Source organism: Pteropus medius, unplaced genomic scaffold (genome assembly GCF_902729225.1).
Source record: "Pteropus medius unplaced genomic scaffold, Ma_sr-lr_union100, whole genome shotgun sequence".
Lineage (NCBI taxonomy): Eukaryota > Metazoa > Chordata > Mammalia > Chiroptera > Pteropodidae > Pteropus > Pteropus medius.
The window spans coordinates 11,723,224-11,746,250 of record NW_024349225.1 but is presented as its reverse complement, the minus strand read 5'-3'; the positions used below and the strand labels follow the sequence as shown (position 1 = coordinate 11,746,250).

Genomic DNA, 23,027 nt, shown 5'->3' with positions numbered 1-23,027 from the left:
GTAACTTACTAACTTAGAGCATAATTTAGTTGCCTACCACATCACAAGTATAGCTTTTCAAAGGTGATGGTGCCTTTTACATTGTTTCCCATCACTAGTGAAGGTAGGACAGCCCTTTGGTTGTTATGTTTTCGTAATTTTCATGCTCATGTATCATTCGCTGTGAGCTCAGAAATGACATGGAAAATAAACTAGACTCATTAATGAGTCCTGGGGTTGTTTCTACTCTATTTGTGTTATTTCGCTACACTAGCAGAACATTTAGAAAACCGGAACAGTCCAGTGGACAGGAATCCATCAAATAATTAGAATTATTTCATGACAAAAGCATCAACTGTATGAACAGAATAAGATTTATGAAAACCTTCAGTTTCCTCCTTGGAGTTGTAGAAACCAGGATCCATGGGCTTGGTAACTTATTTCAGTCAAAATTCCTAATGAAGAGCAGCCTCAAGTTTGTTGGACTGTACCACAGACATCATATTTGACAAATTCCTCTCTATTATTAAGTTGAGGCATTTCTCTCTGTTTAGGGTTTGTGGACGTGGAAACACCAACACTGTTTAAAAGGACCCCAGGGGTATGTACGTTCCTTAAGTCACCCTACCGATGTCCTATTAGTTATAAAACTGGACCACTCTGCTTTTATATTCACTTGGTTGTATTTCTTTTATTTATTTTACTACCTCAAGATGGTCACATTAACTAGATTTTCTTAAGAGTCTAGAAAATTACATAGGCCAGGTTTTGAGTCAGAATCCTTTTATTCAATGTGAGTTTTCTTTCTCTTCAGTTTTATAGATGCAAATCAATAATGAATCGGTTCCTTATAGATCTTTTCTTCATTAAGAGCTAACATTTCTAAATCTTGATATTTAACCTATTTATACAGACTATGGACTTGTAAAACTATAGTTTAATTTAGAAAAACAGTTAGGAGACACTCGAATAGGAATTGATGCACAAAATTCGTTTAGCTAGTAACAGACTTGAGAATTCATTTTAACAAGCATACATTTCATACCTACTACGTCCAGATATTATTTAAAGCCTACTATGTACAAGCCTTTTGGGGACTGCAAGAAATGATCTGTCATTGTGGGGACTTTGCTCTATTTTATTTCACTGAGGGCTGAAATAGTAACTTCCTGCAATTCTTGGGTTTCTGTTTTTAATAGTACCCCTGTTCTCCCTCTCTCATTACAAGGGTGCAAAAGAGTTTGTAATACCATCCAGGGAACCTGGGAGGTTCTATTCTCTGCCTCAGAGTCCTCAGCAGTTTAAGCAGCTTCTGATGGTCGGTGGTTTAGACAGGTGAGCTTTCAGTAGCTGTCAGAAAAATAAAAGTGGGGAGGAGGGGAAAAATTGATCTCTTAAAAGAAGGTTAGAAAATGTCTGAGAGTTTGGAAAACGCAAAATTCCCTAAAACTTCATGGTTATCATTTAGTGAGGATTCGTTGGGTGGCCACCAAGTACAGAACTAGTAGCTGTGGCAGGGGATTCAAAACAAAGAATGAGTTTTGCTCTCAAGGAGTTAATGGGTCTGGTAAGAATAGGATAATAAAATCAACTGTGACAGAAACCAAAAATAAGTGCCTTGAGAGTTGCAAAGTAGGTATTGAAAAGGTTTGAAATTTTTTGTCTTGGGAAGTGTTATAAAGAACTTTCTGAGCTAGGCCTCCTGGGAAAGAGCTGCATTTCAGCAGACGAAGATGAGCGTGGAGGGCACAGGAAAGCTCGGGTGTATTCATGGAGCAGTACAGGTTGCAGTGCGGCCGACACAGAAGGGTCTGGAAAGAAGCGTGCGCCGCCTTGCCTGTCATTCTCATGTGTGGCTCTCCAAAGGTGTCTTTGTGTGTCTCCAAAGCAGTAGATAGAACAATCCATTTCTCATGGCTCAGCCATGTAGCTGATTAGAACACCATGAAGGATTTTTAAATTTCTTACATCCTTTAGTTACCATTATTCATTTATTTCATATCTGTATTGCCATGAACTTCTGTTGAAAAGTGTGTAAGTCTTCCCAGAATCATGACTCATGCCGTTTTTCAACTGTAGATATTTTCAGGTTGCCCGATGTTATCGAGATGAAGGTTCGAGACCAGACAGACAGCCCGAGTTCACTCAGGTACTAAGTTACGTTCACTTGTCTCTCACTGGTTCTGCCTCACTACAGCCAAGTATTTCCCGGCCAGAACAGTAGTCCCATATACTGTCCTTCTCATTACATCTTATCCATCAGATATTTAATGAAACTAGTCTGCATTTCAGATACTGATTATGTCCTTTTTGATCTATTTCCTGTTTCCTTTTTACACTGAGAATAGTTATCAAGTACGGAAAGCCAGAGATTCTCACAGCGCTTCAATGGTCATGATGTGATAACGTCCTTAAGATATCTCTTCTACATTAAGAACCAATAATTCTGTGTATTCTTGATATTTAAACTATTTCTCTAATCTGTGGACTCATCAGAACTATTGTGACTGGTTTCTGTATGTAGCATGTTAATCAGTGTGGCAAAGCACACAAGGCATAAGCTTTGAAGGTGGCCTGCCCGGGATCAAGTGTAGCTTCACTGCTCACCAACTACACGTTCACAGGCAGGTTACCTAGCTTCTCTGAGCCTTAGCCTTGAGATGGTCATGGATATTAAACAATCCGATGTGTTTAAAGCATTAGCACAGTGCCGGACATAAAACAGCCATCCGGTAGTGTTTGTTCCCTTCTGTGTAGTAAGTATTTATGTCCCAAATCCTATGGTGACTTGAAACCAGAGAAATATATAAATACGTACATGTGACTGTTGTGGCTGTTCAAGTTAGTTACCTATGTCATTTGGTTTCAGATTGACATAGAGATGTCTTTTGTAGACCAGACCGGGATCCGGAGTCTCGTTGAGGGTTTGCTCCAGTATTCCTGGCCCAGCGACAAAGGCCCTGTGGGGGTTCCTTTTCCTTCTTTGACTTTTGCTGAGGCGCTGGCCAGCTATGGAACTGATAAGCCCGACACTCGCTTTGGGATGAAGGTACTTTTCACTGTCCAGGTCTCTGGCCCAAACAGTCCTGCAGTCTTTCGAACCACTTTGAAATCTACAACGAGTTATACTCATAGTTTTATCATATTTTTTTGTCGTTACCTTGGCTTGTTACCTTTGTCATGGAGATACGCCGAGAGAATAGGAGCTTCTTAGCGTTACAATATTTTTTCCCTGTCTTCTACTGTGTTCCAAAGCCCATTTCCAAGAGCGAGGTTCTGCAATAAAGTTTTTATGACTGACAAGTTATTCATCACATGGGCATGAATGGTAACTCAAAAGGGAAAAAACCCTATTCTGCCCTCTCGTTTTTCTTCAGCTAAACTGACACTTGGAAGGCAAATGAGGAAGAGTTTATTCTTTTCCACTGTTCTTTAAAGAGCTCAAACGTATGGAAATGTTTATTCACATTATTAAGATGGACACACAGTAACTAAGGGTAAGGGTAGGAGGTATAAGGAGCAGTTTCCATTAGCGAGCTCCTCGGTAGTTGCTGTTAGAAAGGAGCAGCCCTTGTCTTGGTGATGCAGTGACATTTGTGTCTGTTCTCAGTACACGGTCCTTAGAAACAGCTCTGCTCGCTCTGTGTATACGCAGTGCTCAATTCTTAGAGTGAAAAACACAGTACACAAAAAGTCCTGACTGCCTTCTCCCAGCTGCCAACTCACCACCCTCGTTTCTTCGTGTGTCACGTGGAATAGTGGTTCTTACGTCAGACCACGCAGGTTCAACTCTGGCTCTGCCACTTCCTAGCCGTGTCATCTTGAGCAAGGCATTTCCTTCTCTGCGCCTTGGTCTCTTCATTTATTAAGCAGGGATAATAAGAGCGCCTGCTTCATACTCTTGTTTTACAGATGAAATAAATTAATATTCACAAATAATCCATGATTCGTTGTCATAGTGCCGACCCGTGGTAACCACCTTGTGAATGTACTCTGTATGTGTTAACAGATCTGCTTTCTTCTCTAAAATCTTGTTTGTGAAATGTTTTGAGATAAAAATTCCTTCATGTTTAGTTGACCTTATTTTTACCCGCTTTCCAGATCGTAGATCTCAGTGATGCGTTCAGAGACACAGAGGCTGGGTTCCTTCAAGAGGCGCTTGGGACGGCCCAGGGCACCGTCAAAGCCATGTGCGTCTCTGACGGAGCGGTAAGTGAGGCACAGTTCTCCATGTGTGGACTGTGTGTTTGGGAAGTGCGGATGGTCAGTGTCGGCACATTTCGACTTCAGAAAGAGCAGTTCTCTGCAAACAAGAATATATGTTCTTATATCAAGTCTGACGGTGTCCCTAAAACTGTAAGTAGAAAACAACAAAACCTTATGAATATGAGTTTATGCTCAAGATCTAGAGCTTTTTTCTTCTCTAAACAATGCTGTAAAGTACTCCTGTACTTTATTTGGGATCATTTCTGCCAGTCATGAGCATAAAATAGCATTCATATTTTGTCTCCAGCCTCAGTTTGTCCAAGGACTGTTAGCTTAGCCCAACATAACCCTTGTATGCTGGTTTTTGAACAAGATTACTATTTTGAAAGACTACTCATTTGGATACATAAGCTTATTGAGTATGTTCAAAATGGGAGTAAGAGTTCGGTCTCATTACTTTTAATTCACTTCCTATGTTCAGTGGAAAGTAATGTGGTATCCATACTGTAGTCCAGACATGATGAATGGATTCAGGTAAGCTCAGTGTAATGAGTGTCGCCTGTATTTACCCCAAGTTGAGGATGTCCATTCTTCCCTAAGTAGATCATAAGAGTTGCTGGGTCATGAGACCCATCTCCCCTTTCCCATGTCTCCCATACCCAATTAGGGCCCCATGAATATTAGTTCTGATGATAGTGTCTCACTTAGAAAGATACTGAGACAATTTAGAAAAAGTTAAAGAATTTTAAGAGACTTGAAATATTCAAATTCTGAATCATCTTACTGACCTGAAAGTTATTTTTTCTTTCACAATTCAGTTGTAAAGATTCAGTTTGAACCTTTATCCTACATATTACATGGAATATATTCACAGCGATTTTCAGTGAGACTTGAATAATTGGGGGGAAAAAAGCCCTGTAACAAGCTTAAAAACTATCATTTGGCAACAGAAATTAAATTTTCGTTCAATCTATTGTGATGGAAAGACACAACATGGATTTCTGTTCCATTTGATATAAACATGTTTATGAAGCTGAGTGTCATATTGATGAGTTTACTTCAATTTTCTTTCATCAGAAATTCTTAACAAGGAAAGACATTGAACACATTAGAAAATTTGCAGCTGACCATTTTAACCAGGTAAGGAGTTAATTAGAGCATTTTTTCCTCTGTCTTTTATGGACTCAGTGTTTTTGACTAACAATTGCTCGAACGCTCACGCTGTTAGTTTCGAGGGTCTTATTCTTTCAGATCATCCTTCTACTTTTCCTCTTTTTATTTTTAAACTTAATCTTAACCTCTGGGCATAATTCTAAGATTTCAACTTGGACAGTTGAATTCACCGTTAATCATATTTTTAAAAGAAACAATGGAACTTCAGTCCAGTTAGGAAAACAAGCAGAGCCTCAGTGCCCAAGGTTTACATGAGAATGTGGCAGGTGGGAAAGAAAGCCTGTACTCATTGTTCTTCTCATACTGGTTTTTAAAATTCTGAATCATGTTCTATGTTCTTGGCTTGGCTAATGGCAGAACTAAAATACGGAGGAGCAGGAGTGGAAAGTGGGCATTCTTACATTCTCACTGGAAATATAAATTGCCTCAGCCATTTTGGAATCAGTAACTTTAAAAACAGTCAGGCTTTTTTAGTCACTAATTTTCTGTGACACTTTAAAGAAAGGAAGGACCCAAAATATGAGGAGTCTTTATGCTCATCACAATATCATTTATAACAGGAATAAAATGAAACCATATGGGAAGTGATTAAATAGATTAAAGTGTAATCAAAGGAATTCATATTAAAGTTTGTTCTAAAACTTTGTCTCCTAAGAGTTTGCAATATGGGGAAAATGTTCGTAAGAAAAGGAGAACACAGAATTCCACGTACGTGGGTCACAGCTGTCTCTCACACTGTTTGTGAATTGAAAACGGACTGCCCACCTGTCGCACTAGCGCCTCCCAAGCCTCAGAGCTCAAGCTCAAAGAGATTTTTCAGTATGAGAAAGATTAGGATGGTGGTTTCCAAGGCTGGCCGAGGCATAATGGAAAAGTCAGGAAAATATAAAAAGTTTTTCATAAAGTTAAATGAATTTAAAGAACTATCCTTTACTTCTTGGCTTTGTTTTGGTTTTTTTTTTGGCTATAAAATGCTCTTTTATGAAATGATAGCAATAGTAGATAATATTTTGGGTTTGTTGTATGCCCTTGATATAATTCGAAATTGGCAACCCTGTATCTCCTGATTTGGGTTCTTTATTTTTATTTTACTAGTGTCTGAAACCTGCATCTAGGAGATAAGCCTGAAGGTTAACTTGGCAGCCTTTAACTTGAACTATTACTACATTTTCTTCTTTTCTTCTTCTACTCTCTTTTCCTCTTTTCTCTTTTACTTCCCTAATTTTCTGAATTTTTATATTAGAAATGGGTTCTACTTGTTTTTTTAATTTATTAGTGTTTTAACTTGATTTGGCTTGAATTGTTATTAGTGTTTGTGTATTCTTAGCAGTATGCGCATGCCCACGGTTGAAAAACAACGAAGAAGGATTCGTAATGAAATGCGCTAGCCTGCGCCACCCCGGTCCCATGTCGCGGGGTCTGTTTCCAGACGTCTGGCCACGTACTGCCCTTTTTCCCCTTCTTGTCCATTTTAAACTTTCCCTGTTAACTTCCTGCAATGAGACGAAGCTCCAAAAGAGCCCCGAGCGTGTCCAGGATTCTGCAGGGTAAAATCAGTGGGCTGCTCCGCGGTCTCTGGCCAGAGCTTCCTGCACGTCGAATCTTTAGTCATTCCTGTTCCATTCACTTGCAACCTGCCAGAAACCTGCAGAGAGCTCTTCTCTGCTGATATTCCTCGCCCTCCATTCTCTCTGTTTTTTCATTGTGATGAGATTACTTTTTTAATTCCATTAGTATCATTTTGAAGGGGTTCAGGGAAGGAATAGAGATCATCTCATGCAGATTCTCTCCTATTAGGAACAATAAGTCCTTGTACCACAAGATAGACAGGCCGACCCCACTTTTTAAAAAATCGGAGTCTTTGTCTTTATCACAGGAAGTCTTACCTGTATTCCCAAAAGCCAATCGGAACTGGAATTCCCCGGTCGCCAAGCTCATCATGGAGGAGCAGGGGTCGGGACTCATGAGACGCATGCAGGCCCAGGAGGGGGACATGCTCCTGCTCACGGCCGGAGAGCACTCGAGAGCGGTGAGAAGTCCTCCCGTGCAGCCGAGGCTGGCTGGCGCCCCTCCTCCCCGCACGCGGCGTGGCTTTGACACTGGGCGTTCATGTCATCAGACAGAGCTGAAAGATAAATATCTTTCAGTGCTTCATAAAGCATCTAGAAAAACTAGGCTTTTTTCACCAGCTACCAGGCTCCACGGGCACAGTTCACACAGATCGGACCTGGCTCTCATTAGGAAGGCCACTTAGAGGGCTGTTGGCATTCATTATACAATTATGAAAAAGTAGTTTCATTTTCGAGGTTTTGCAAATTAAGAAAACTTGGCAGTCACTAACTTTTGTACATAGTGCATTCCTGCAAATGTGGAGGGACCGGTCAGACTGCCGGAGGCTGCTGGGCTGGCAGGCAGCGCTGGCCGTAGCCTCGCGTCGGCAGGGCCCTACCCCAGGAGCAGTAGCTGGGAGGTGGTGCGCGCCACCAGACACTGGCCGAGCCACTGTTCTTCAGGAGGTAGATGGAGGACTGTTCACAGCCCAGCACTGTCTGAGTGCTTGGTGTATATTTGGCTTTACACATCACTGTAACATATGCAGAAGTGTGGTGTAAAAGACGAATATGAGCATTGAAAATATACTTCAAAGGTCTAGCGTGATATAAATTCACTCTTGCAGTATAGTATAATGTGATTTCTTTATAGTCATAGTGTCCCATTAGTACTCTGTCGAGTTCATGCTTATTTGTGTTTGCACTATTTTTATTATTTCTTCCAAAGGAAGTTTCAGAGTTCAGCTTCAAAACTAAATGCAATCCACTGTCTTTCCCTTCCCCTGCAATTGTAAAGAAAGCTCTACAATTTTTTTGGTAATGCATACACATTTTTTTTAATGAATTAATTTATCGACATTATTTTTGAGCACCAGCCATGAGACAGCACTGTTAAATTTTCTGGGGAAATATAAATTTTATTGTCAATGCATTTCTGAAAAAAGAACGTGGGATTTTTGTGTCATGTAAAAATCGAGCTGCGGTCTTTTTGGCTGTTAAGCGTCCCGTGGTATAAACCCACACGCCGACGTTCTTTTTCTCAGGAAGGCGTCGTTCTCGTCCCTGCTGGGACGTCCTTGAAAGGGCCAGAAACCAGACTCGTGAGAACCACACTGAGTATCAGTTGCAGTAAAAGTGGCCCGTGTGGATATTTAAGTGTAAGATAGAACAGGCCACAAAGTGACACCGCGGGCACGTGTCCCAGCATGTCTCCTGTCCTTTTTGAGGGAAGCCCTAGGGGTCATAGTTGCCACTTATTAAGCACTTCCTGTTTGCAGCCCAGCACTGTTCTGAGTACTCGGTGTGTATTATTTAATCCTCATGCCAACCCTACTGAGAGAAGTACTGATACTCTTAACGTTTGTAAAGACAAGGACGCTGAGGCACAGAGGCTAAAACTTTTGCTCACACACACACAAGTGGAGGAGACAGATTTTTTTTTCTGACCCCCAAAGTCTGGTTTCAAAAGTCACACTCTAACCCACACCACCGCTGGTGAACCAGCGTTGCCTGGACATGGGCTGCGTGCAGGCACTCACCGGATCCTCACCACACCCGTCAGGAGCAGTAAGGGCGTCGTCACTGTGACGGCCACCATTCACATTGTGCCTCAAGTGTCTTATTGATGTGAATCATCACAACAGCCTTTGGAGTAGATGTTTTCATCTCCATTTTATCATGGGAAAGGTGCAGACAAGTTAGGGACAGACCCAAAGCGGGACACACCCAGGCCAGTCAGGCTCTGATAGCTGTGTGCTCAGTCACCGTGCTGTGAGATGCTCACCACGCTGCTGAGTCTGACAGTCATCCCCAGCCGTGTCGCGGTCAGGTCATCCTCCGCCTTTGTCTCCGGAGAAACTTACGGTGTCCCTTCGATCACTGGCTCATCCTTTCTCAGTCAGTGGCCTGGCTTCAGAATCCAGCCGTCACTTGCTGCCTGCTCTGTCACCTACCTCGATGTTCCTGTCTTCTGTTTGCAGTGCTCTCTGTTGGGACAATTACGACTGGAGTGTGCCGACCTTCTAGAAGCGAGGGGAGTGGTGCTGCGTGACCCGGCTCGCTTCTCTTTCCTTTGGGTGGTGGATTTCCCGCTCTTCCTGCCCAAGGAGGGGCACCCTGGAGAGCTGGAGTCAGCCCACCACCCATTCACTGCTCCCCACCCCAGCGACATCCACCTCCTGTCCGCTGAGCCCGAAAAGGTACCTTACCTGCCCTTCCAGGTAAAAAGGAAACGTGGGAACAAAGGCAGAGGACTTCCCATTGCAGTCCGGCCCTGTTCTGGAAGCCCCAGAAGAAACCGTCGGGTTTGAGTCAGTAGTTAACATTCTCTGAGCAGCCGCAATGTCTTCAGCCTGTGGAACAGAAAGCCAGAGACCCTGACACAAAGGCCTGAATCTTCTAGGTCCGGAGCCAGCACTATGACTTGGTTTTAAACGGCAGCGAGATAGGAGGCGGGTCCATCCGAATCCACGATGCGCGGCTGCAGCGCCACATCCTGGAAACGGTCCTGAAGGTGACCTCGTCATCTACCCCGGCCTTGGCTTTTGGAAAACTAGAATATTTACCTGTTAAAATGCGTTATGAATGGAGGCATCACTAGGCTTAGAACAGTGCTGGCTTGGCTCTCTGCCTTCAGTGCAGACTTCGGTCGGTAAGCGACGGTGGCTGTTCACGGGTGCTGACTGGCCTGCCAGGCACTGCTCGGTTCTTTGTATCATTGACACACATAACCCTCGCAGTTACTTTCCGAGATAAACACCCTCATTCTGCCCATTTTACAGATGAGGCACTGAGGCAGATTAATTAATTCGCCCACAGTCTTGTTTTGGGGACTGACTCCCAGGTGGACGCTGGGCTGGAACTGTAGCTTTGAGGTCGGTGTTGGCAAACTCGAAGCACCAGCCCCCTCACGTTAAGGGCACCGGGGCCCCTAACACACCGCGCCCCGGAGTCGCAGCCTCCAGCCTTCCGTTTGGCAGCCTGTTTTTCATTCCTTTCTCTGCCAACCTTCTGAGAGTCGGTGAAAACACATCGCTCCTGCCGCTCCCCTCCGCACCGGTGGCCCTGCCCTGCCGCCCGTGACAGTGGGACACGCGGGAGCAGAACGTAGCGCTGCCGCCCGCCAGACCAGTGCCGTCGCCGGCTCTCGCTGTGAGGCCCTGGCACGGCTTCCTCGGAAGCGCCCCGCTGGATTCTGATCTGCAGTCTGCTTAGAGAACCGTTCGCGACAGAATTCCAGTGTTTCCACGTGCTCGGCCCCATGACTCACTCCTGGTCACCAAACCCAGTGGCCCGTTCTCAGCCCCCAAGCTGCCCCGCCTGTCCCAGCAGCGCTTGACACTTGACCCTCCCCAGGCCCCCGTGCAGGATGGTTTCCTGCTTTCGTCCTGCCTTCCAGAGCCCGCCCCTCCATGTCCGTGCGGGTCTGACTCTGCGGTATCAGTATAATAATAGCTGCATTTAGGGAGACCAGGCGCCTCTCTGCATGTTTAATATCTGTGACTTGTCCTGTTCTCTTACTAAACTGTAAACCTATTAAGGTTCTTTTTTAACTCAGCTTTATTTTCCCTTTAACACCGTATGGCGCTTAGTGGACCGTCAGTATATATTTAAATTGAATTTTTTTTTAATTTCAGGAAGATGTGACACTGCTCTCCCACCTGCTCCAGGCTTTGGATTACGGGGCGCCTCCTCACGGAGGAATCGCCTTAGGTAAAGTCTGTCCTTTTACAAGCTGCATTTCGATCCCTAGCACTACGTCTCAGATTTGAGCTTAGCTCATGGCGGGTGATGGAGGAGTAAATAAAGTAGGGGACGAGCCCAAGGGTCCTACAAGACCTTGTTTTCATTTTAATGATATATTTTTTTAAATATATTTTACTAGTTATGAAGATCAAACTTAACAAGGAGTTTGCAGTTGAGAGACTTTTTAATAGCATGAAAGTACGTAGTCTGCACTGAGGATCACCCACAGCCCCGGGGCCCAGACACACTGATGAGGGTCTGGGAAGCTTTGCTGCGGGGCCTTCGGCCGGTTGACAGGAGCATCTGCCGGCCAGGGCCGTGGTTGCTCACGCTGCTTGTTCTGTCAAGCAGGGCTGAGTGAGGAATTCTAAGAAGCCCACCCGGTTACAGGCCCTCAACAACAGAGACCTGTGTTCTTGGCGTCCCCTACACAGCACCTAATTTTGCTCAGGCCTTAGTAAGCCCTTGCTAAGGGCTCTTTAAACTACTGCCACCGTTGATCCCAGTAGCATGTGAATATTGGTCCTGAGTATTTTTCTGAAATGCAAACAAATGAAAGTTCCCTAAAAAGGCCGTGAACTGTGCTTGGCTGCAACTTGGTAAAGATTTTTGTTTAAGAGTTCTTTACAACCTTTATAGAAAAATGAAGTCCATCCTAATGTTAGATTACATGCTCATCTGTTAATACTGTATTTTACTCACAGGATTAGACAGACTGATGTGCCTTGTCACCGGAGCACCAAGCATCAGAGACGTCATAGCCTTCCCCAAGTCCTTCCGGGGGCACGACCTCATGAGCAATGCCCCAGATTTCATCCCTCCTGAGGAACTGAAGCCCTATCATATCCAGGTCGCCTGGCCAACAGACTCAGAAGCAGAAAAGAGCTCGATGAATGATCCTCGCCATCCAGAAAGTTGAGCTTTTGGGTCTTGTCACCTTTGCTTCCTCGAGGCCGAAATGAGACCGGGAGTCCTGCCACAGAGCTGAGAAGTCTTTGGGTAGAAGGTCTCCAGGCAGCATTCTCCACGGTGAAGAAACAGATGGAAGGTATCCAGTTTTGACTTGATGACATGCATTATTAGGATTTTTTTGTTTGGGACTCTTGAAGCTTCTTTTTACCTGGAGAAATGTGGAAGATGGCTCTTTGTTGGGGTAATACAATGGCTAAGTGTTTTCTAATCATGTTTTTCAAACCTGGATAGTAGGTTGTTCACTTAGGGCAGAAGTAATCAAATCATGTGTGAAAGGTGAGAAATGCTTGCCCCACGGACTGGCCAGCTGGGGAGGAGTCAGTTCGGCCTTGTCAAGAGAATCCTATAAATGAAGCTGGACAGTGACATTTCACTATTAACATAACATCGTGAAGCACAATATAATCAAAAAATCACTGAAATGAGAGACACAGAATCTCAGCACTTCACCTCAAGTGAGTTACATAAGCCTCTCAGCCTCCCTCCCGTGAAACGCGAACCGTACCGGCCCTGGCAGCCCCACCCGGCCCTTCTTGCCAGAATCAGAGAAAATAACGTATGTGCGAGATAATGTAATAAAACCACTTTGAAAAACTGTCAGGCACGACACAAATGGAAGATTATCATCCATCTATAAACAGACACAAGTATATCTCTGTATTTTATAGTGTAAGATTAAACAAAACGTATCTGTACTAAAAGAAAAACAATAAATTTATTAATCAATAGTCTATATTTCTTTTAAAAAATCATTAAGCCCTGAATAAGTTTCCTTCAACCATAAGTAATTGAATATATTGACCTTAGACCAACCTCAAATGTGCAAAAAAGTGAACACTCAAGTCCATTGTGATTTTCTTACACATTCTGACAGATAAAAGCTTATGATTAATAACTATAAAATGGGAACAAGGCCTTGATTAATGAAATTGTTCTATGTTATCTTCACTTTTGCCTTGATATCCTTTTGATATAATGTATAATTTTTCCACCATGAAATGAGAGTTACAGAAAAACACCCAAAACCTAGAGGATCTTTTGTAGCCTATAAATACCCAAAGCCCCAGGTCCCCAAAAGTCACACAATCCTGTGTTGGCATCTCAGAGACCTAGTCACTTGGGGCATCACTCAACTTCAGTACCGTCTGTCAGAAAAAAAAAAAAATGCTTATTCTGAAATCCAGGGAAATGTCACTATTTTAAATCATCACTGAGGTGGAATGAAATTTTAAATATTTCCTCAAAAATTAAGGAACTACTTAATAAAGTCGAAAACAACACAACCAGGATCCTGAAATGCACAAAGTAATTGTAAACTGGAAGCTAAGATTATTCCAGATCCAATCTCCAACCTCCTAGGGAATTTAGATTTATCCTATGTTGAGAGTTTCAAAAGCAAGGTAAGCAATTGCCAGCTACACCACTGATAGTTATTAGCTTCAAGAGAGTTTTGTGAACAATTTCTCCTTGTTGAGAAATATACAGATGATGAGTCTGCAGGATTGCTTTGTGCTCTTGGGTTTTGGTTGAATAAAACTGCATCTTTGCAGCTGCTCTGCCTGTTCCCAGAATTCCCTTCCTGAAGAACCAGAACTCTGACATCTCATTCCTTGCGGATTTTCTGTTAAGCGAACATCTTAAGGATCCTGCCGCAAGGATGCTTTTTGCTCATTTCAAGAGTGAGTTACTCGCAATGTGAGAACCAGGTACACGATGAACATCTGTATTTAAGATGATGGACCCCTCATATTCTTTAAAAATTACTGCAAACCCCTAAGAGCTCTATAGAGATCTATTACGATTGCAGTAGGAACTATGATTTCTGATAAACATTTGAATTCAATTGAAAATAAACCGTTTCAGTAACACAAACAGCATATTTTACTTAAAAAAATAATTATTTTCTAAAACATTAGAAGAGTCATTGTTTTACATTCTGCAAATCTTTATGATGTGCCTAGATTCTCAGATCTGCTTCTGCATTCCATCTGTTGTGATACATTGTTTTGGTTGAAATATATGAAGAAAATCTGGCTTTAAACAGGGAGCTAGAAAGGGGAAGAGTATTTTAATAGTCTTCTCTGATCATCATGGATATTCTTCCTTGATACTACACCTAAACTTAAGTTCGTTAAAAGTTAGTCACAGTGTGGAATCTGGTGCAGAGCTTCCCCTGGAGGAAGTGAGGACCGTCCCCATAGGTCACCCCCTACCTCCTCACTGCCCCAGAGAACCTTTCAGCCTTCCCTGGGGTAGATCTCTTGAGCCATCATGCTGACCTGAGCAGAAACTACACTCAGAGGCATTCGCTTAGCTTCTGTCTGTTGTGGGTGTTTTTCCCGTCAGTTCCCGGGGATTATGTGCACTTCACCCTGGCTCAGCCCCATTTGTTCAAGGCTGCTGAGGTTACAGTGCCACCGGTGGTGTCCCCGCCTGGAAACTCACCGACTGGGGGGATGCTGCCACCTGGTGGTGGCACTGCGAATTGCCTTGCGTGGAAATCTCAACCAGAGAGCACAAAAGATGCCATAAAAGACGGCTTTGAAAAAACACAAAATGCAAAACTTGTAGAGAGCGAGGGTGAACATCATAGGAAGTCTCTGAGTTAAGCATATGTGGTAAACGCACATTCGTTCCATGTTTGGCTAATAAATGCAAAAGCTTAGTATTTGCTGCAGATTTTTCTTTTGTTAAATCACTACTTGGTTATCATGGTTAAAAATGAAACGCATCCTTTGTAATTGATGCATTTGTTGTTTACAACTTTAACAATCTAAGTGCTACAGTAGATATACAAAATGTCATGAGAGCATGAATTGTAAGTGGCATTTGGAGTTAGGGATATCGTCACAATCATCCACTACACAGGCATTCAGTGACGAGTGTCCGGACGCCAGCAGCACAGTAGAGGCTTTGTAAAGGAACAAAGGTGAGGCACCATAGCCACACGCAACCCTTCTTCGTTTTTTAGCACCCGCTAATATATAATATAAATAAAAACACTAAGCAAAAGCTATTTGGGGACTATGGTTGACATCAACCCAGTATGTGAGCAGTGTGCAGTGAGACCACCAAAAGTCAATGCCATGTTCAGGGCATTCACGAAAGCCTTGGTTCCAGAACAAAGAGGCTTGTTTCTGACCCGTCCGAGGTGGTCAGATCCCCACTGCAGCACCGTGTCCTCGTCCGCGGTCCCACTCTGGGAGCAGCCCTGATCAATCTCCCCACACCCGTCCGCCAGGACCCCCACTCAGAGCCATGGACAGTTAGTTACTGGACCACGCTAGGATGGGGAAGTGGGTCGGGACCGGGGATGTTAGTGTCACGCTGGATTTGACAAAATCTTTTGACCTTGCTTAAGTCCCCTGAAATGAGACATGCAGAATGGCCAATGCAAGCTGTCCCCAGCTGGTCTCTGCTATTCTTATTCGAGTTCCCCGAGAACCCCCACACAGAAGCTCCTGGTCTTAGCATGGTGTACAGACACTGCAGGGTGCTATATTTTAATGTAATGTAGGAAAATGCTTTTATCAAATAGTTTTAAGATTGTGAGTCCCCTCACTTGGAAGTGGCAGAGGAGGTACCTGGTAGAGAGAAGGCTGAGGCAGTTAGATAACCCCAACACTAACCTTTTTAAACTGGGGCTGCCATGTTCTGACTTTTCCCATGGATGTGGTGAGGGGGGAATGGATCAGACAATCAGACACCCACCTTCCTCCTCTGAACGGCTTCCGATGCCACCTAAAAGCATGTCCCCCACGGTCTCCTGTGGCAGTGCTCGGGCCAGCGTCACAACTGAGATCACATGATGCTAGGCATTCTCAGCTCTGGCTTTGCATTGCATGGGCTGTATGATCACTCTGAGGCCTGTCCTGCCTGGAGCAAGATGACCTCTTAGGAGCTGCTGGGCAGCTGGACATTGCTTGCAGGTTACACGGATTCGGTTAAACATTCCCATGTAGAAAACTGAATAAAGCCAAGATGGAAACTGATGAAATGCAAATCCATTCTCTCCTATCGCCAGCCCCTGCCACATGCCTGTCCAACTGCCCGCCCAATACCAAGGATCTGGGGGTTTAGGGATACTTCTGGAAGAAGCATGGCTAGTCTTGCGGGCCAGCCTATAATTCAAACACTGAACATCGTTTTTCTAGGAAAAAAAGTATATGTGCTATGTAGCATAAGTGCTTCATGTGTATTTCTCAGTCATAGAAAACATTAAAATGGCATGTACTCAAAATCGAGGTTTAATAACAAATTCCAGAATGATAATGCTGCATAAAAGTTACTAAACTTTGTGAAATTGAAATAAGGCTCTCCAGTTTTCTGAATCGGAAAATGGCACCGAGATACTAAAGAGGTAATAAGGACATATAACCTTTATATATAAGAACATACAGAACTCCCTACCCTCCGCTCTCAGGGAAGATCCTCTGCTCAAAACGTTCCAGCATTTTCCTGAGAAAAGCCAGTCTTTATTTACACTGTCATCAAACCTCTACCCTGCCACTTGCTACCTGGCCTTGTCCTCCTCACTCTCCCCTGCTCCACTCCCCAGCGTCCTGGGTCTTCCTGTTCACCAGGCAGGAGCCCATGTCCGGGACTTTGCCCTAGCTGCCCCGGCGCCTTTCCTCCAAGTAACTGTGCTGTTCACTCCCTAGTATCGGCTTTGCTCTGCTTCCTTTTCAGTGATTTCCGACAATCATATGCAAAAGAATGCACCCCTGCCATGCCCCAGCACCCTCCGTCCCCTTCGCTTTATTCTTCCCTCATCTGATACACTACATTTTACTTCGTTTGCCCCACTAGAATGTAAGCTCCATGAGGGCAGGTTTATTTTTGTATCGTTTTCTGTGGTTATCTATTCCCAGCACCTTTAACACTACTTGGCATATAACAGGTATTCAATAAACATCTGTTGGATGAATCACCAAATGATTGACTAAAACATGCCGAGCTCTGGGCTAGGAGCTCAGGGTGGCGGTGGCATGTAGATGAACAAACTGTGATCCCCATTCTGGAGGTTTTTAGCTTGTTAGGACAGATGAAGCAATCATGCTGAATGAAGCCATGCAGAGGCAGAGACCAAACCACCAACACGGAAGCAGAGAGCCCTCAAATGCTGGGAGCTGTTGCTTCGCTAGCTTAATTCCTGGCATTGAGCTTTCAATGCTCTGGGCGAATAGGTAGGTCACCTAAGAGTCCAGTCTCAGCTCATCCATACAGCAGTATACCTACATTTTCCCTAGCTTTGCTTCTGGAACAAGCATAAAACATTTTCAAGCTCAGGGATGTTAGAGCTTGAGGATCCCTTTAAAATCTGTAAACATAGTTTTACTAATCATGAGAATCAGTTTAAGAGCTGACATTTTTAAAAGGATAAGCCCCAGTTTTAAACTACAGAACCCAGCTTTCCAGCTTGAGAGCATAATTACATGGATCCTTTGTGTTCTTGGCAGTACCGTGCAGTGAAACCATTTACTAAACTAGAACCGCTACTTTGTTGGCTCTGTGATGAACTAGGATCATTTTCATCAAGGAAAATGAAAATTTGCATGGGATCTCAGTAAATGGGATTCGAGTCTATCATCTGGCAATCAGTAATTCAGTTCCAGCACTAAAAAGAACCCTGCACACCTCACCCTCCCACACCTTCACCCAGTGCATGTGACATGCTGTTCACTGTCACCTGTGTGTGGTCTCTGGCAATTTAATCATCTGCCTATTTATCCACAAAATCTTTCATCACCCATGTATTGAAAACAGGACTAATGCTTAAGTATACTAGAAATGTCCCTTGATTTATAGCTTGTCATCATTTTGCGGCTAGCTTCCTGCCAGCCCTGAGTTCACCTAGTCATCCAGGCCAGACCCTCATGCAAGGTCCGTGCTGCACGTTGCTTTTGTATAACTTCCCCGTTTCAAAATTTTATCTTCGGCCTTTTGGGAGTCATCAAAACTTCCCAAAGACTCATCTGATCACACCTAACTCTTTCGATAAATATTGACCACCTAATGAATGACAGATTGGAGTATCTAAATCCCTTTCACAGACTTTATATGCTCATAGGAAAAACTGTGGTACAAAAACATAGCTGGTGCAGGTGATGGTGCCATTTCACAGGGCCTCAGAGCCGGAGGGAGGAACCCCAAGGTGGGTACCTGACCTTTCCTCAGAACGTGAAGCATAAAAAGCCTAGATACTTCAAAACAGAAATGCTGCTAGAGCTAATAGAGCTTGAAACAACTTCCTCAACCTGAGTGTCAGAACTCACCCTCGCAGTGCCTACCGTTGAGAGAAATGGGAGTGGCCACCTTTTCCAGATTTACAACGTTCAAGATTTTTAAGCTAACAAATAGGTTAAGTCCTAGGAAATCACAACTCGATGTTCCAAGTGCTAAGCTAGGAAGTGAGCTGAAATTTGACTGACAGGGACTTTTCAGTGCTTTTAAGAGAAAACGATTTATTTGGTAATTTAGTTATTAACTTGAAGTAAGTGCATCATACCTCAATTCTTTTTGCAAAATCATTACTTATAAATATTAATATTCTAAAGACAAGGTCATTGAAATCATAGTCCTAATAACCTCAAAAATGTTAAGTCCGTCCCAGTTTTCTGGGGCTTTCAATATGCGTCTTTCAGGGGAGATCTAAAACAAGCAGTTACTCCCCCTACACATCAAATTTTGGCTCTATCAACACTTGCCAGAAGAGACCCATTGGCACAGCACTTATCACCAAGGGAGATTTCTCAGTTTCAGCACTTTCCATACCACTGCTGACATCAAGAGCCATCTACTGTTCTTTGCAATTTTATCTACGTAAGCTCATGTTGACGGTTCAGCTGCCCATAAGGGAACCAAACCAGAGGAAGGGCTGTAGTTTTCGCCTCGGCATAATCAACTGCACTTTCATTCCAGCCTGGAACATGCTGTAACACACAGGAAAATGCCAACTGGCTGTATCCTTAGGGACCCTAGTGCCATGGTGTCTTACTTAACAAAGATGTCCCACATTCCTTCTCTCATGCCACTGAGTTGAAATAAGCAAACTTGATCAGATGACTTATAAAAGTTTATTAAAATTCATTAATTGTTTGATAATCTATTTCACGAGCATCCATTCATCCAGCCGCCTGCAAGGACAAAGCTATTTTTAGTCACATTTCCATATCTCAATTCTAATAGTATTTAAAGTACACAGAATATCAGATCTTTAATTATCATCAATATAATCAGTGAGAGAGTTCAAGTTGGGGTGAGATCATCATTTATTCTGGAGAAAGACAACAATACCAATATTTTCACGGCTTACCTTTCAACAGGCCAGCTGTATTGACCACTGTCACAAGTGCCCTATAAAGCAGAGATTACACATTAATCATGGAAAAAAGAGCTGGTGTGATGCTCATTAGTAAAGTAACCTCAGAATCAAAATGGAACGGTTTTAGGAGTGATATCATTCTATTTCATTTGGCAGAATCGTTACATCACTGGTTACATTCTAACTTATCATATATACGAAAGACTGACTTACCTTGAAATCTTCAGTCACAGGCCTGCCTATCTGATGGGAAAAAAAACAAAAGACATTGGTTGGAGATTTGCCCTAATTTTCTCCATTTTTATAACCCATTAACTTTAGAAAAAACATTTAGGGTAGTAAACCTATTCTGTACAGTACAACAGTGGATGTCTCATAATACATTTGTCCAAACTCACTACACCACCATGAATGGATCCTAATGTAACTATGATTTCGGGTGGCAACAATGTGTCAATATGGGTTCACAATTTTAACAAAAGACCCGCTCTGGTGGCTAAATATTGACAGTGAAGTATGTAAACACAGGTTATATGGGAACTTTATTTTCTGTTTAATTATGCTGTGAATCCAAGTACAAACTAAAATTAAAAAATAAAAAGCGAAATAATTCCATCTAGTATTATCTAGATTTATATGCCATAAAAATTTTCTCACAAAATGTATTAACCTGCACTTCTCCAAATGTGACTTAATAGTTAAATTACACTTGTATATGAGACATCAGTTATCCAAACCTAAATGTTGTATGTCAATGCCCAACTTCTCTTTTTGAAGTTAGAAATAGAAATTGTTGCAGCCAGATACATCAGATAGGAGCGAAAGACAATACTGCTCATCACTGTTTGTCTGCTGAACTATGTTATCATCATTGTATCGGCTTTAAACCAGTTAACAGAGAAACAAACTTGAAATTACTACACCTTTCCTTAAACTCTTCTCCAGGTCTTGTAACCAGCCCGGCTCTTGACAACTCCTCACACCTGAGAAAAAAGTATTCAAATTTATAACAGGTAGTAATAGGTAAATTTCTAAAATTTTCCAGGTACTGTTTCAGTTTTTAAAAATCTTCATTCTTTTTCAGAGAGATTCCCATCTGTTTTAAATTTCAAAGATCATCACGAACAGCATCTTGCTTAGCAACTAAGTAGGATTAAGAGAACACATACCTTTACGTAAATGGTCGCCACAATCTGCACCTGAAAAACCAAGTATTTCTTTAGACTACTTCTCAACATTACAGTGGCCTTCCAACACCAGAATCACTCCAGTCAACATATACTAATGGCAGCACATTTCGATAATACCAGTACCAGAAGCCAAATGTTTTCTCCATGTCTTACCCAAGAAACGTCATCCAGATAAAAATGCGTATCCATTAGCTAAAAGAGAAGCAAGGTATCTTTCGTTAACATTAACGTAACATTAAATTCTTCTCTTGAGTTATTTGTCACAGGGTTCTTCAGTGTTAAATTCGTCTACATGCTTATTTCAGGTCAGACATTTGATCAACATCATTACAAAAACCCCGTTCTGAGCATGCGTTAACATGCATTCACTAACCAAACATGGCATTAGTAGTAGCTTGGTAGTTAAGCACTGTACTTTATCAGCATCCTCAGTAAGTTTTGAGCCTACTAGCGTGCTCTTAAACGGTGGTACTTACCAAAAAGAGTAAGCCAATCCAGACACATCAGACTCAAGTACACCTAGGAAATAAAAGTGGTTTTACAATAGCCAAAGACGAATTTCCTTTTCACAAATCCCAAAAATGCCTGAAATCAGGTAGAGCTAATAAGACCTTCACTTTCAGTCAGTATTTGCTTATCATCATACAGGCTTTATTTTAAAAATGGCGTCTAACCAAAGACAACAGGACAAGGCTGTCTGGCATTTAATGCTCTCAGCACACCATTCAAGCACGGCACCAGGAGTGCTTCCTATGCATTAGAAGGCAACCCTAAAAAGCCACTGGTGGCATTCTTTTGTCATGATTACCCAGTTACTGATTTTCAATTATAATTTTACTTACCACTTCAACTTCCAGTTAATTCTTTTTAATGCCTACGAACAAAAAAGCTAGATTTAATAGTGGTACCTTGCTTATGCCATTACCAGCAAACCAGTTTAATAACAGACACATCAGACAAATGGTACATCTCGTCACAAGTCAATCTGCTGAACTATGCAACCATCATAGTATCTGTTTCTTTGGGTGTCTCGCATAAATACGAAGAATTTGAAAAGGTGGAGAAAACCCTAAACATCAGCGCCGACACGGCAATCTATTAATTCCTTAAAAAATAATTGAAAAGTACTGAATAAAAATAAACTATCAAAGTTTCTCACCTGTCTGCCAACGATCAAGAGTGATGCTTGAGCTTCAGGCCCTGAGAAGAAACAGCTTCATGTAAACTTAGGTGCAGTCTCTATGTTCTCTCAGTCACCTTTTTGTGTGCCTCAGTTAAGATAATGGTGGTAACAATTCTCGTCATTCTCACAGTCAAGAGTAGCAAATAAAATGTCATCATTGTGGCACATTCAGTGGACCTTCACCACCCGCCTCAGAGGAAATTTCAGTGAACTTACCCTGGCAGCTGTTCTCATTCCTTTGGTACAGCTAGAAAAGACACACACAACGTCGAATAAAACATACTGTGAAGCCAAGTTAAACAGTAACATCCTAACAACTTAAGCCTCAGAATAGTATTTTTCAGAAATCCCTTCTGTCCACTACTCTTAAACCATCACAGGCTTAACTAACAAAAAGACCACCTCGAAGCAGATTTCATTTTCCCCACTGTATGTTTACCTGTCCATCAGAAGCCATCAAAAGCCACACTGCATTCGTGCCTAGCATCATTCCTAGGGAAAAGATTAGGGTTTAGTCCATTTTCCTCCAAATTAGGATTGTCATTTCAGTATCACCTATGCAAGCTGCTTACGCCATCCATTTCATGGCGACAGTCACTTAAGATATAAAGAATTGAACAAAGGCTAACAACTACTGAAAAAATAATGCTGCACTACACAATTCCTTGATTTAGAGAACCACGTGGACCACCCCAATTACCGGCATTCCTGGAGGAAGCGGCTCCAGCCCAAGTCATTGGCAAAGGCCTCCTCGGGTGACTCGGTATGCGCCGCCATCAGAGCTGTTGGCATTCATCAACAGTCTCAGATGTCCCTACCAACACAGGCTTCATCACAGGCAGAGCACGACAGCCGAGGTTTTTCCCGCATTTCGGCCCAACAACCCGAGCAGCTGAGTTAAGGCCAAGCCCGCACCCGACACGCAATCCTCTACCATCCTCAACTTGTGCGCCACGCAAAGGCTTGAGACTGGCCTACAAACGCCAGGCAGTTAAGGCCACTTTAATTGCCAAGACCTGGAAGCCTCGAGCCGAGAACCGATTTAGCAACCGCAAAACAGAGAGATCCGTACCTACCAGCGGCGACTTTCAGCCTCGAAAGACCGAGATGGCGTCCAGGCGCCCGTATATAAAGACTGCGTCCCGTGACGTCATGACGCACTCTCCGCGCCAGCGTCGGCTTCGGCTCCTCCCCCCTCTTCCCTC

At 43.0% G+C, this 23,027-nt stretch overlaps 1 protein-coding gene, 1 long non-coding RNA gene and 10 other non-coding genes across 17 annotated transcripts in view; 1 reads left to right on the top strand and 11 right to left on the bottom strand.

Moving 5' to 3' along the window:
* DARS2 (aspartyl-tRNA synthetase 2, mitochondrial) overlaps positions 1-12,851 on the top strand; it is an 18,561-nt gene extending 5,710 nt beyond the window's left edge. For 2 of the 5 annotated variants that reach the window (XM_039881452.1, XM_039881453.1), the window contains 11 exons: positions 534-580; positions 1,208-1,314; positions 2,059-2,128; positions 2,849-3,028; positions 4,081-4,188; positions 5,263-5,325; positions 7,235-7,387; positions 9,389-9,607; positions 9,811-9,921; positions 11,045-11,120; positions 11,858-12,851. In XM_039881452.1, coding sequence (XP_039737386.1) covers positions 534-580; positions 1,208-1,314; positions 2,059-2,128; positions 2,849-3,028; positions 4,081-4,188; positions 5,263-5,325; positions 7,235-7,387; positions 9,389-9,607; positions 9,811-9,921; positions 11,045-11,120; positions 11,858-12,072 — 1,349 coding nt within the window. In that variant the 3' untranslated portion in view covers positions 12,073-12,851. Of the gene's footprint in view, positions 1-533; positions 581-1,207; positions 1,315-2,058; positions 2,129-2,848; positions 3,029-4,080; positions 4,189-5,262; positions 5,326-7,234; positions 7,388-9,388; positions 9,608-9,810; positions 10,060-11,044; positions 11,121-11,857 lie in introns of those variants that run through there. The other 3 variants (XR_005656984.1, XM_039881455.1, XM_039881454.1) reach the window with 3 other exon arrangements.
* Positions 1,613-22,998, bottom strand: LOC120617656 (uncharacterized). 2 transcript variants are annotated; one of them, XR_005656986.1, is made up of 11 exons: positions 22,899-22,998; positions 22,262-22,314; positions 22,039-22,069; positions 21,799-21,839; positions 21,482-21,513; positions 21,116-21,158; positions 20,793-20,831; positions 20,619-20,648; positions 15,837-20,432; positions 7,245-9,760; positions 1,613-4,282 (listed from the first exon to the last, which is right to left on the bottom strand). It is a non-coding gene; the product is annotated as an uncharacterized LOC120617656 (long non-coding RNA). The 2 variants fall into 2 exon arrangements; XR_005656987.1 differs by lacking the exons at positions 1,613-4,282; positions 7,245-9,760 and adding an exon at positions 14,650-14,664 and having other exon boundaries at positions 22,899-22,966.
* On the bottom strand, positions 19,327-19,404 carry LOC120617824 (small nucleolar RNA SNORD81). Its single transcript, XR_005657060.1, has one exon. It is a non-coding gene; the product is annotated as a small nucleolar RNA SNORD81 (small nucleolar RNA).
* Positions 19,547-19,624, bottom strand: LOC120617826 (small nucleolar RNA SNORD47). Its single transcript, XR_005657062.1, has one exon. It is a non-coding gene; the product is annotated as a small nucleolar RNA SNORD47 (small nucleolar RNA).
* LOC120617830 (small nucleolar RNA snR60/Z15/Z230/Z193/J17) lies at positions 20,250-20,329 on the bottom strand. Its single transcript, XR_005657065.1, has one exon. It is a non-coding gene; the product is annotated as a small nucleolar RNA snR60/Z15/Z230/Z193/J17 (small nucleolar RNA).
* On the bottom strand, positions 20,496-20,579 carry LOC120617825 (small nucleolar RNA SNORD79). The gene has a single exon (XR_005657061.1). It is a non-coding gene; the product is annotated as a small nucleolar RNA SNORD79 (small nucleolar RNA).
* On the bottom strand, positions 20,908-20,972 carry LOC120617834 (small nucleolar RNA SNORD78). The gene has a single exon (XR_005657069.1). It is a non-coding gene; the product is annotated as a small nucleolar RNA SNORD78 (small nucleolar RNA).
* Positions 21,229-21,288, bottom strand: LOC120617829 (small nucleolar RNA SNORD44). Its single transcript, XR_005657064.1, has one exon. It is a non-coding gene; the product is annotated as a small nucleolar RNA SNORD44 (small nucleolar RNA).
* On the bottom strand, positions 21,585-21,652 carry LOC120617833 (small nucleolar RNA SNORD77). Its single transcript, XR_005657067.1, has one exon. It is a non-coding gene; the product is annotated as a small nucleolar RNA SNORD77 (small nucleolar RNA).
* LOC120617823 (small nucleolar RNA SNORD24) lies at positions 21,906-21,987 on the bottom strand. The gene has a single exon (XR_005657059.1). It is a non-coding gene; the product is annotated as a small nucleolar RNA SNORD24 (small nucleolar RNA).
* Positions 22,144-22,205, bottom strand: LOC120617835 (small nucleolar RNA SNORD75). The gene has a single exon (XR_005657070.1). It is a non-coding gene; the product is annotated as a small nucleolar RNA SNORD75 (small nucleolar RNA).
* Positions 22,590-22,669, bottom strand: LOC120617827 (small nucleolar RNA SNORD74). The gene has a single exon (XR_005657063.1). It is a non-coding gene; the product is annotated as a small nucleolar RNA SNORD74 (small nucleolar RNA).
* Positions 22,999-23,027: the final 29 nt, after the last annotated feature.